The 13,666-nt window shown below is 49.1% G+C and overlaps 1 protein-coding gene across 1 annotated transcript in view; it reads right to left on the reverse strand.

Annotated features, from left to right (window-relative positions):
• Positions 1-7,817: 7,817 nt before the first annotated feature.
• The window catches only part of MTPN (myotrophin), a 47,577-nt gene continuing 41,728 nt past the window's right edge, over positions 7,818-13,666 (reverse strand). Inside the window, exon 4 of the mRNA XM_007953790.2 lies at positions 7,818-7,904. Coding sequence (XP_007951981.1) covers positions 7,818-7,904 — 87 coding nt within the window. The remainder of the gene's footprint in view (positions 7,905-13,666) is intronic.

A 13,666-nucleotide genomic window follows, 5' to 3' on the forward strand; every position in this document is an offset into this window, starting at 1 on the left:
GGAAAACTTGAGACCCAGAAAAACAAGGTGGTCCCGGTGAGCTGCGGCTCTCACAGGTTACACTGAATCATACAACTCTGCCTGCCCACATGACATTTTTGATCCTTATGGGGATACGAGGGGGGCTTCTGGGCTCATGAAACCCACTGCTGTCGAGTTGGATCCAACTCAGCGACCCCTCCTTGGGCTTCCAAGGCAGTATCTCTACGAAAGTAGATTGCCCGGTCTTCCTTCTGAGGAGTGGCTAGAGGGTTTGAACTGCCAGCCTTCTGGTTAGCAGTCAAGTGCCTTAGGCACTATGCCACCAGAGCTCCCAAACATTGCAGAATAGTTTTGAGAACATTTCACTGTAAATGAACACACACTGGCTTAGACACGGGGACTTTGAAGCCAACAGAATGTTGGTAGGGCATCCCACGCAGTGGCAACACAGCTGGATTCTGCAGCGCGTCTCAGTGGATGTGCAGAAAGCTCCAGGTACCATTAGAGAGCCCAAGAGGGCAGGAGACAGTTTCAGATTTGTTAGTAAACCCAACCAAATCCACTGTCGAGTGCCTTCCCCTCACTGCACCCCCATGTGTTAGAACAGAATTGTGCTCCACAGGTTTGCTTTTTTGGCCGTAATCTTCATGGAAGCCGATTGCCAGGCCTTTCTTCTGCGGTACCACCGCATATATCTGTACTACCAACCTTTCGACTGGTAGCTGACCAAACTATTCGTGCCACGCGGGGCCTTTGTTAGTCAAATCTTAGCCAAATATCATCTTTGAAAAAGGAATCTGGCGACCTAGCCATATCCTCAGAAACCAGGGCCCAGTGGTGGGCTGTGTGTATCTTCTGTGTGTGTCAACACGCTGCTGCTATGAATGTCGCCAGGTGCATGAGCCATCACCCTCCACCTATCCCACCCGGGGGCATGGGCCAGGCAGGCAGGACCGTCCCTGCTGTGACAGCTGCTGAGTGCAGGCGGGGACTCGGGTGGCCAGCTGTGCCTTCATGGCGCTCCTCCACTCACAGCTGTCTTTAGCGTCAGCCACAATGGCTCAGTGACCTGCACTGGAGCCCGTGGTCAGCATTCCAGCAGCACATTGCTGGGATTCTCATGTCCGTCTTCAGGTGATTTGGGTTTGCAGTATCCACAGTACTCACACCTCTCCTTGGCTGCTGTCTGGATACACTGACACTTAGGGAGCTGCATGGTCCTAACAGCCGGCCTTCTCTTCAACAGGACTTACTGACTCATTTGACTGCATAATGGTTTGATGTCAATGGTTCAGAACAAGTGCAGAGAATGTCTGTCCTGTGTTGGATGCTATTAGAACTGCTGGTACATTTTAGTCTCAATCAGTAATTACAGTTCAATGAAGAAAAAGATTGGAAAAAGCATGCCACACTGAGGTGTGGTGAAGTCCCGGTGATGCAGTGGTTAAAGCGCACAGCTGCCAACTGAGAGGTCATTGGTTAGAACTCCCCAGCCACTCCACTGGAGGAAGACCTGGTGATCAGTGCCCATAAAGACAACAGCCTTGAAAGCCCTATTGTAAGGGGCTGTTGTGCAGGGCTGCTGTGAGTCAGGACTGGTTACAGACAAAGGCTTTGGGTTTGGTGGATAGTGTTAATCTGGTTAGTATCTGTGCCAAGGCCGTTGACCTGACAATAGGAATTGGTTCGTTGGCTAGGATGACACCCTTACAAAGATGAGAAGAAAGGCCACCCCAAAGACAGGGGCAATGTACCAAATGTGAGTGATCAACATGATGGCATTGAGGAAGAGGAAGGCATGGCGGTACAGACAACAAAGATGAACCCTTTTGCACATACAGTACTGCGTTGTCAGTGAAGGCAAACATCGGTATATGGGTGGATAAATGGGTGGACAGGCTGAACTATTAGATATGTCTATGAAGTGGGGAATATACCCAAGACCATGTATAGAGTTGGCAGACAATGGTCCTGTAAGTATATTTGTAGGATCTGAATTCCCAGGTGTACAGTAGAGCTGACAAGGGGCAAGGCTGTGGTCACTGCTTGGTCACAGCCAGCTACCCAGAGGGACTGAGTAGTTGAACTTGTGGGCTTGGGACCACAGTCGCAGGGGACATCAAGCTCAATTGGCATAACATACTATACAAAACATTGTTCTACCTCCTCCTTTAGCTAGTAGCGACTGGGATATTAAAAGCTTGCAAGCAGCCATTTAGCTACAATGATGGGTCTCTCCTCATCCATAGCAAAGAAAGAAGAAAACCAAAGATTCATGGAAAGAATTAGTCCTAGCAACTGGTATACCATGCAATCCACAGCCTATACAACTATGAGACCAAAACTAGATGATGCCCAGCTACCACTGTCAACCACTCGGAGGGGGATCTACGTAGGAGATCCTTGATAGAGAGGGAGAACAATGTGGAACAAAAATCAAAATCATTTGGGGGGAAAAAAAAAAAGGGAAGAGGGGGACCAGGTTTGCTGGTCTGATAGAGCCTGGTAGAACCACTGAGACTATGGCCCCTAGCTGCCCTCCAGGTCTGGAATTGAACCCATTCCTGTGGCTTCCAGCCAAACAAAAGACAGGCATTTGAGCTGAACATTTACGTGAGGTGGATACACTCCTTGGAGAGAACAATCATGGGAGAAAGGGCTGTTTATGCACAGGGAGACAGCTCAGGGGGCAGGAGTGCATGGAGGGATGGACACAGGGAAGAGGTAACTATGGGAAGGCAGGGGAGGGGAGCTGCTGCATTGGGGTAAGTTACAGTCAGTGTCATGAGACAAAGTGTATGTGAACTGCTGTACGGAAAGTGAATTTGCTCTGTAAATTTTCACCCAAATCACAATTGAAAAAAAAAAAAAAAAAAGGCCACTCTGCCCTGTGGAGGAAGGGACACTCCAGCCCAGAGCCTGAGGTGCACAAGCATAGCCCCTGCCACTGTAGGCAGGCAGTTCTGGGGGACAGGGCCCACCAGCAGGGGGAGTTCAGAGAGGAACGTTTTTGTCCCAGGGGCCTCCCACGTGGGAACCAGGTGATAAGGAGACGGCAGTTCACGACCTGCCTCCCAAGAGCTTCACTTGGGAATCCAAGACAGGGCCTGGGATCAGGGTTACTGCTCAGCAGTTCAGCTTCTGGGATGGAACTCAGGGCCACCACGACTGACAAAGTGCCAGCCACGGTCATCCAGAAGACGCATTTAAGGGAAAAATAACTCAAAAGAAAAGTTAAGGGTCCTTCTTGCAACCGTTACGTCCTAGCCTGACTCCTTCTGCCCAGAATGTAGTTGAAGCCCACCTTCCGATTTTCTTGCAGTCCAGGGCTTCAGCCTCTCGGCAAGCTGTCTCAATTCTTGTGCTAGGGCCTGGTTTCCTTTCTGGGAAGCCAGACCTGATTGTGTCCTGTGCACAGCCTTCCAGACTGTTTCCTCCTCTCCTGTTTGTGCAATGGGCCTCAGCGTTTGGTGAGCACCAGCATCAGCTGGACGGCTTGTGGGTCCCAGATGCTGGCTGGCCCACCCCAACTCTCACGCAGAACTGGGCGATGGCCTGGGAATGTGCATGTCTGCCAAGCCCCCAGTTTACAGTGACACTGCTGGTCCAGGGATCCCACTGTGAGAATCAATGGTCTTGCACAAATAGGAAAAGGAAAATCTCTCGGCATCTGAAACACTGGGCTGCACGAAGGTCCTGTGATGGCTCTTCTCTGATCAGAAGGAATTCTAGCTACTCCCTCTGGGCTCTCTTCCCTCCAGACGGGTGCCTTGCAGACACTGCTTCTATGCAGGGGCTCGGATCCCTTTCAAAACACATAGAACTAGATTTAAACAACCTCTTTATAGGCAGCCTTGAATTCTTAACACGAGAACTCCATTACTTGACCAATTTTCTGTGAACACTCCCACGTTTGCTGTATCTTAGCATACGCATGTATTTTTCTATCATCAATGAACCATTTCAAAAGTAAATTATAGTCTTAATAATGTTGACAAGATTAACACAACTTCAAGCTAGTTTTCAATGTAGTATTTGTTCAAAGTGATCTAATGTTCTAGTTACAACTCCAGGACTGGAAAGTTCACCCGATAAAAGTACTCAATGTCAAGTGAGTTTGGGAAATATGGGTCTCCAGGAGATACGCAGCAACTTAACCGAGCGCGTTAAAGGACCAGAGGTTTATAGTGACCCCGCTGCTCCTGCTAACCAGAAGACTGGCAGTTCAAATGCACCAGCCAGTCCTTGGAGGGAAGGTTGGACAATCTATTCCCATAGTGATACCGCCTCAGAAACCCAAGGAGCGGTCGCTATGAGTCGGGTCTGACTCCACGGCAGTGAGTTTTTGGTTTTATTAGATCTCCTGAAGCGCTCTGGTAGCGTAGTGCCTAAGGCCATTGACTGCTAACCAGACGGCTGGCGGTTCAAACCTACCAGCCACTCAGAAGGAAGGCTGGGCAATCTCCTTCTGCAGTGATATTGCCTCAGAAACCCAAGGAGGGGTTGCTATGAGTTGGGTCCGACCCTACGGCAGTGAGTTTGGTTTGTGGTTTGCTCCTGGGTAAGTGGGCTCCTCTGTACCTTGCTCTCAGTGAGGCTGGAGGGTTCCTGAACAAGGGCAGCAAAGCACTCGAAAGGGGGTGACACAAAAGCGAGGCTCCCTGTGAGCAGTACGGTTTTATTCCAATGGAATGCTTGATGAATCAGTTAATTTTCTGCCCAGCTGTTGTTTTCTAGAAGTAGCCAAAAGACAAAAAGATTTCTGAACAGTCTGAGTTAGTCACAGCTCTGGTACAGCACAGGTGAGCCTGGAAAGTTCGGGAACAGCCATAGAGAAGCCTGGACAGGTGACAGGGGCCGAGGGAGAAAAACTCCATGACAAGTTAACTGGAGCACAATTCAAGTTTATTCCATTTGTTCTTGCAACACAAAACTTAAACACAGTATTATTTAGCCTTCAGGTGTACATGAACTAGGATAATAGGAGAAACCCAATTGTGTCAAAAGGTTACATTGTGGAAAAAGGAACTCAAATATATCAAAATGCACAAAGCACTAGTCTCCTTCCATTACTGCTTAGAAAGAGATGATTGTTTCTCCATTTACAAGTAGAATCAGGACAATCGGAAATGCTGGGATTCCGCATGCAAACACTGCAGATGCTCCCACAGGGGGCGCTCACCCGGCTTCTCTACACAACCGAGCACGCGGGCCGCAGCGAGGAAATGGCAGCCGCTCACGTGGAGCTGCATTGCACTTCAGCAAACAAAACCCAAACAGGGACAGGTAGCTTTCAAACCCATGACTCGAGGAAAGATGAGTCGAGGCTCTACTTGTGCGCGGCTCGCACACACTGCGTCCTCACCCCTGTGTGGCGCTGCCTTGCCCTCCAAGCCCAGAGACCAGCCTGAAGCTGCGAGGGCCGGTCTGCAGGTCCAAGACTACCGACAGGCCGGCCTCCCATCTGTACGTGCTAGAATCAATGCGCACGGAATGACTGACTGAATACAAAACTATACAACATGCAAGGCTTTTTGAGATGTTAGCTATCATGTCAATGGAGAACAAAAGTTACTTGACCTTTTGCTAATGCATGTAGTACCAAAAAAGCAGACGTGGCTTCAGCCTCCTTTACTCAACATGAACAGTAAGTGTTGTGAGTGAGTTTCTCTGCCAAGTGGTTCAGAAAGACATTATAAATAACCTAGTTTAAAAAAAGAGAGAAAACTGTAAACCACCTTGGTCAGTCTATTCTAGTCTATGTTTCTATGTTATTTTCTCAAGCAAAGCATCATAATGATGGGTTTAAAAATGGCTGAGGAAGAAGAGGAAGGTGAATCAGCCTCTACTGCATCACAAGGACCAGCGGGATAAACTATACAAGAGCCTCGGGCAGGGACCACGAGGGCGGCAGGAAGCAGACCAGATGTAGCAACAACAGGACGACGCGCTCTCTGCAACAGCCTATGACAACAGAATACTAGGAAAGCAAAGGTGGGCATCATGTAAAGGGAAAACCAAGCCGTTTAAACTGCGTTATGCCAGGCAGCCAAAGACACGCAGAGCACCGTCCGCCATCCAGGGGTGCTCTCGGGGACACCACAGAGTACTGAGTACCACCCTGTCATCCACGTCTGTCTCCACAAGACATTAGTCAAACACACGCCAGCACTGAAACACCGTTCTGTGATTGTTTCTTTGGACCCAGGAGAACTGAAAGGTCAGACTAGTCGCAAGCAAACAAGCCACAGATAAAAATAGGGTTCCTGGGGAAAAACACACACACACACACACACACACACAATGCACACATCAGCAACTCATCAGTGAGATTTGTCATCAGCCAGGCTGACTTCTGGATAATCACTTCTCCCTGTGTAGATGCTACATTGCCTGAAAAGTCACCACTGATTTCTATTATCCACAATCTGAATGTAAGCCCCTCTCCCACCCTTTCCCCCTTTGTAAAAATTTGAGGTACATTCAATTATTGCATGACTTGGCTAAGGAAAGACTCCACTATTTCTTGCAAGCTTATATACAGATGGCAAGTCAAAAGAATCCAGAAGTATGTTTTAATTAGCTGTACGGCTTGTGAATTAACACGTGGAGACGTGTCCAAATCTTTTCTGCAGGACACAAGAAAACCATTTTAGGGCCTTGTACCCTCAGATCACAGACTACAGTCGGAAGGTGTCACGTGTAGGCAACACAACTCTCAAAAGAAACGAGGCCATGAGGCAGGCGGGGGCGGGGGTGTGTGTCCAGAGAAGCCCATCAAGCCCTCAGGGGAGCCGGGTGGCAAGCGCCCTCTTTGAAGCTGCGGGTAGGTCTGTCCACCCCGTCCAGCCTGCCCCGTGCTCGCTTTGCTGCAGTGACTCATCAGCATCCAAGCCGGGTCTGAGAGGCAGCCCCGAGAACATCCCATGATTCGCCAAACACAACCGAGTTCAACGCAGTCAAAGAGCAAATGAAGAAAACCCATGCGTGCTGCTAAGACAACTGGTCTCTACGTGTGGTATGACAGGCTTATGGCTATGATTCTGTTTTTAAATCCCCTTTACTACCAGCAGGAGTTTGAAAATATTTCAATGTTATATAAATGTCTGAACCTAGAGGAGAGAAAACTACGCATACTGGAATGATTTCTCCTTTAGACTTCCAAAATTTACGCATCTTATAAATATCACTAGTTGGTTTTCTCTAAAGACACATGAGCTCCAAGGTGAAGGGCGAGGAAATCCAGAGTTGAGTCGTCCGGCAAGGTCGGGGCCCCCTCACCTTGACTGCGCTTAAAGTCACTGAGGGAAGGTGTGTTCACCGACCACAGGCGGCGCTCATCACCGAGCCAGCAAGTCCCCAGTAGAGTGCACTTTTAAGGCAGAAGGCTAGAGTGGGGTGCTACCTCAGCACCCCAAGTTTGCCTCACAACGGCCCCACTGCTTGCACAGTTGGGGCTGCCAGATGAGGTCAGGCGCCTTTGCAGACTCAGACCCCCAACACCACCTAGTTCACAACTGAGCTCGGGGGCTAGCTGCAATGGTCAACTGGGCATGTCTATTTTGTCTCTGCTGTCCCTTGGGGATAAGCTGTGGATTTCAGGAGATGGAAGAGAGGCCGACTTGATCGGGATCCTGGTAACAGCCTGATCAGACTTTCCCCTCCTTCAAAACCTTTTGTTTCCTGGTAGTGTGACTGGTTATGAATTTCTCTCTCCCCTCACCCCTCGTAAAGAATTGAGCTGAAGCAGCTGGCAGATAGAGAGTGACAGACAGACAGGCAGCAGTGTGAGGCCACAGGAGAGTCGTCCTTCAGGACCGCCAGGCCACCGCCCATCACTGGAGCAGCGCTTTGATGGCCTGGTTGTCAGTGGCTTCAAGGGCAGTCAGTCCGTCCGGGCCTTTCACCGACTTATCGGCACCCTGGGGAAGAGAGGAAAGAGCCGTTATCCCTCACCAGGCAGGAGACTCAGGGCTGGATTGCTTGGCTCAGGCTAAGGTTAAACCAAGAACTACAATTCCTCTGCTAATGGCACCCATTCTACTGAAAGAAAAAAAAAAGTTGGAAGGGTTATGGACTAGGTTGTAAAAATGCCATACTGTGTTTCAGGTACCAGAACTTGCAGGCTACACACACGCGTGTGCGCATCAATGAAACAGCCCCTGCCCGGGAGTTCACTCACCCGACCACATCCCCGCCAGTGACTGAGGCTCTAGGTGACTGCTTCCCCTCACACGTAGAACGAAATGGAAAAACACACCACTTTCCGAAGGAAGAAAGTATTCCTGTGACAAAAATGATTTTCTTCTCTCCAACACTTTTTGGGAAGTGTCTGCATCCATGCTTCTAGAGCTGGTGCTTACAAACCTGTTTTAGAAAAACTTCCTAGAACACGCACAATGGCGGCCATTTTCCTTGTGAACACTTGGCAGTGGAGCGTGGGATGAGGGCCCTGCCACACTGCTGGGAACTCCCCTGCTTGCAGGCGCAGCCGCCAGCCGCCCACACCTGACCTGGATGGGGTGGTCCTGGCACGCTCTCTCTGGAGCAGGGTGCTTTAGTTTTGAGAATGGGGGTGGACGGACCTCTGCTCCCGTATGTTGTTTTCACGTGTTCTCTTTCTAGACTGGACACCCCATGGTGTCTTCTCCCTATGACTCGCGGTGCACCCCAGACACCTAGGGAATGCCGAGTGCACGGTGGGTGCCTCGCAGTTACGGGCGAGGGCACGAACCTCCAGCTAGCCTTCTCTGCTCCCCACCCAGGCCCCGGCCTCCTTCACTGCCAGAGCCAAGGGCCCTACTCATGGGCTCTCTTCACTAGCTCCAGCCCCACCAGTATTCACCCCCCACACGGCCTCCAGTGTCCCCCCTCCCCTCGCCAAAGGGCATTCATTCTGCTGTTCATGCCTGAAAAACCCATCAAACCCACTGCCACAGTTGTTTCCGACACACAGGGACCCTAATGGACAGAGAACCGCCTCACATGGTCCCCAAGGCTGTACAACTTTAGGAAGCAGACTGCCTCGTCTGTCTCTTGCAGACCACCTAGAGGGTTTGAACTGCCAACTGTTCCCGTAGTGGCTGAGCACTTCAGCTCCTGCGCCACCAGGGCTCCTTATGCCTCCAGAATTAAGTCTAAACTTGGCATAAACGGTCTTCTAGAGCCCAACTCTATTCTAACTCACCAGTTTCTCCTATTAATCTTTTGATGTTCAAATTCTATGGAATCTCTCGTCTATTCCTGACCCTGTCAGGCGCCAGGCCTTTGCACATGCTGGGCTCGACACGAAATATCTTCTCCCCTTTCCCTGGCAAATTCCTTAACCAGTATTTACTGAATGTCTGATGTGGAGATACTGTGTAGGAGGTCAGAGAATCAAAGAAACACAGGCAGGTCTCCCCACCTGGCAGACACTGAAGAGCCCAGGACACACACAGTGGGAGGTGTGCCCAGTGCACTGGAGAACAGGGCGTCACTTCCTTGATGAAGGTGAACCAGGGCAGAGGACCAAAGACATGGGGAAGTGTTCATGGGTCCCAAAGCCCTCCCCAGAATCCCCCTAAGTCTCCACATCCTCACTTCCACAGCCACTTACTGGCTGCACTCATTCACGGAGTCAGGTACTGAAGACAGGGGCCCACAGTCCAGTGGGCTTCATGGCAAGGTGCCAAGTCCCGCCACAGACGCTCCATGGCAATAACTGGGGTCACCGTACTAGAAACAGATGACTTCATTTTCACAGCTGCCGTGTCTCGTGAACGACAGGGAGCTCTGGTGGTGCAGTGGTTCAGGCATTTGGCTGCTAACCAGAAGGTCAGTAGCTCAAACCCACCAGCTACTGCCCAGGAGAGAGATGAGGCAATCTGTTTCCATAAAGATGACAGCCTTGGAAACCCTATGGGGCAGATCTACTCAGTCCTCTAAGGGTGGTAAGTCAGAATCCACTCGATGGCAGGGGACTGGGGTTTGGTTTCTGGAGTCTTATGACTAGTGTTGTTGTTGTTGTGTGCTGTCGACCCCTTCTGGCTCAACACTATAGGACAGGGGAGAACTGCCCCACAGCGTCTCCTAGAATGCTGGCAGCTCTTCTCTCCCATGCAACGGCTGGTGGGTTCTAACCGCTGACCTTGCAGTTAGCAGCCTAGCACACACTCTGTACCTCCAGGACTCAGCAGCCATACAAACTAAAATTATGTACTGACAAAAGTTTAGGTCTCAGAACTCCATCTGTTGCCTTTGTAGCTGCCTTCTCTTGGTAACAGCATCCTAATGTCGGCGATCCTTTCTCCTCCACTGGGTGGAGTCCTAGGGCCAGAAACCAAGGTGCCATGCACTTTCCTCTCCAGGTGCCAAGGTGGATTTGACTCGCTGGGGTGTGTGCATGCTCACACCTGGATTCTCAACACTGAATGGAGAGAAAAGGAAGCTCGAGCTCTTTCATCCCCACTGGACTGAGGCTGCAAAGTCCCTGCCACCTGCAGCCCCACAGCCTCTGAGTCCGGTGTCTACGCAGCTTTCCCGTGCATTCTCTGCCTGGTCCCATATTGTTCCACAATCCCTTTCTACCCATTAGAGCCAACTTTTTTTTTTTTTAATCTGCAACAAAAATCTCCTTGCTAACGAGAAGATTAATTTATGTCATCAATCTTTTTTTCCCCTAATGACAATGCAAGGTTATGCTGCTCTCAGGTGCCGCTGCGCTGATTCCGACTCACGGCGACCCTGCACACAGCAGGATGAGACGCTGCCCGGCCCTGTGCCGGCACCACACCCCCTGCCCCGCCTGAGCCCACTGATGCGGCCACTGGTCCACCCATCTCGTTGAGAGCCTTTCCCCTTTTCTCTGACGCTCCACTTTACCGAGCATGACATCCCTCTTCAGGCAATGGTCCCTTCTGACCACATGACTAAAGCAGGTGAGATGAAGTCTGGCCATCCTTGCTTCTAAGGAGAATACACACCAAAAAGCCATAAAACCCTTAATTCCACACGCCTGACACAACGGATATTAACACTGTTTGCTTTTACGCTTTTGTTCTAAGTGAGCAGATGAGGGCTTTTCTCTCCGAGATAGATGAGTGAACCACAAGAAGCCTATTTTAGCACTCAAGTCAGGTGGTACGCATTTTCTGGGGAGGAAGAGGTTGCTATGGTCAAGTTAAGTGGACCAAATAGAGAGGTCATTGTCATTCTGGGAGTAACACTTTAAGGTACTGTATGTGACTTATTGATCTTCAAAAGCCCTAATTTTAGATAATGAAGTACTATTTGATAGCATGTGGTAAAATGCAGGAAATGTGAAAGCCGAAACCATGCCATGCTACTTTAGCCCCTGAATAGTTTTCCGTGTACTTAGAAAGGTAAGACACACAGGCGTGAGCCAAGAATATCCCCCCTTCATCGGCATTTTTGGTGAAATTGACCTGCTTCCTAGGTCAGACAGCCAAATCTGCTTTATATGACACCAGCTCTTACGTGTACAAACAGGACATGAAAACCAGGTAAGTGACTGCTGCAGCGGGCAAATGTGCTGCAAAAGGCCTCTTAAAATGTTAAGAAGCAAAGACGTCACTCTGAAGACTAAGGTGCACCTGAACTCAAGGCATGATGTTTCCAATGGTCTTATATTCATGGGAGAGCTGGACAATGAGTAAGACAGACCAAAGAAGAGTTGATGCATTTCAATTGTGGTGTTGGTAAAGATACCATGGACTACTGCCACAAGAACAGACAGATTTGTCCTGGAGGAAGTACAGCCAGAATACTCCTTAGAAGCAAGAATGGCCAGACTTCACCTCACCTATTTTGGTCATGTTGTCAGAAGGGACCAATCCCTGGAGAAAGATGTCATGCGTGGTTAAGTGGAGGGTCGACGAAGAACAGGAAGACCCTCAATGACATGGATCGACCCAGTCACTGGCTGTCACGATGGGCTCAAGCCCAGCAGAGACTGTGAGGATGGTGAACACCCGGCAGTGTTTCGTTCTGTTGTACACAGGGTCATAACGACTTCCTGAGTCAGAGCCGACTTAACGACACCGGACAACAACATTTTAAGAATAGAACCCTTATACTTGTATTGAGGTTATGGGACATTATCTTGACCGAAACAATGCTTTTATGGTGAAGATACTGATTACCATTATCCTGATCAATTGTCAGTATAGCAACAGCTTTGTTTCAATGCAAAATTAATTTAAAAATTAGCACTTTAATATATGATTAAACATTTGACACTAAATACTCCAATCGTCAAATGAAACATTTACTTTTAGGGCCCCCCCTCCCCCCGTTTTGGTAGACATTTCTGTGTAAGGTGCTAGAAGAATGGTTTACTGTCTTGGACTTCAGAAGAAAACGCTAGCAACCATGGTTTGGAAGAGTCCATTTACTTTTGGAAAGCAAGCAGGCTGGAATCAAGACACAAAATGAATGCCTGAAGGATCCCATGACAATGGGGGACTGAAGCCTCTGCAAGGGACCAGGTCTCTGAAATGTGTCCAGGAGAACATTTCACGACAAACACTCCTGAAACCAGGAGCCCAGCACCCTTATGTCAGCTTGGACTAGGAAGTGGAGCTGAAAGTTTTTCAACCAGAGCCCAACACAGTTTCATCCCACAAATGCAGCACTGAGAGCTCAGAAACTTCCGATTCAAATAGATGTTCTCAATCCCAGTGACTTCAGAAACACAAACAGGACCAGGACCGAGGGAGGGCAGGCCTGCTGAAGACAGAAACAGGGAGAGAGGGCCTGCAGAAGATGGCCACTGCCACAACAGTAACATCTGACGACAGGTTGCAATGGCTGAACACACAGAACACTCGGATTCACCCACCACCAAAGCTGGGCGCGGACAGGAGTTACTAGGTGTAAGGACAAAGAACCCTGAAACCTCCACAGATCCCAGAGGGGCTGCTGCCACTGCGAAGTCATCAAGGAAAGGTTCAATCAACTGTGGCTGTTTATTCTCTGCAAAACTATACAATGTCCTTCAGGTATTTTCCATCCAAAATAAAGCATTCTGATCCTCCAAAAGTTATCTTTATTCCGCTGCCTCAGTGTTAATCCCACTTGAAATTGAATTGTACTCAGGCATTTGTTTACTGCATCCCCTCGAGACAATGAGCTCCCCAAGGCAGAGGACTGGCCTATCTCGTCCCTCCCACACCCCCAGTACTGGAATAACTACAGTATTGTACACTCACAGCAAGTCCCCGACTTGTGGCAGTGGGGTTGCATTCTGATGACTCTGCCATGTTAGTTCTGGCGTAAGTCAAATGTGTGTGTGTGTGTGTGTGTGCGTGCGCACATATAAATGTTTTCATTATTACTGACTTTTATTAGTATCTTTTTAAATCCAGTGGGGGGGTTGGAAAAATAACATATAAACTTACAGATATATTATAATACATAAATACACATATAAAAAATTATAAAAGTTTATTCCCCAAATGAAGAAGAGTTGGATGGCCCTGGCCTTTTGTCAGTTGTGGTAATAACTCTACTTGTGGAAAGTTCTGGATCACCTGGATCATTCCTGGGAATGAGGATGGTGTCTCTAGTCAGAAAATTAGGGTGAGTTGCCATGTTCTCTTCTCTCCTTCCTGTACTGTGTGGTAATACTGTACTGCTTCCCCAATCTGACTATCAACTTTAGCAAAGTGATCAGTGCTTGGGC

The sequence above is a fragment of the Orycteropus afer genome, unplaced genomic scaffold (genome assembly GCF_000298275.1).
Source record: "Orycteropus afer afer isolate SDZICR_OR568_19922 unplaced genomic scaffold, OryAfe1.0 scaffold00413, whole genome shotgun sequence".
NCBI classification, from domain to species: Eukaryota; Metazoa; Chordata; class Mammalia; order Tubulidentata; family Orycteropodidae; genus Orycteropus; species Orycteropus afer.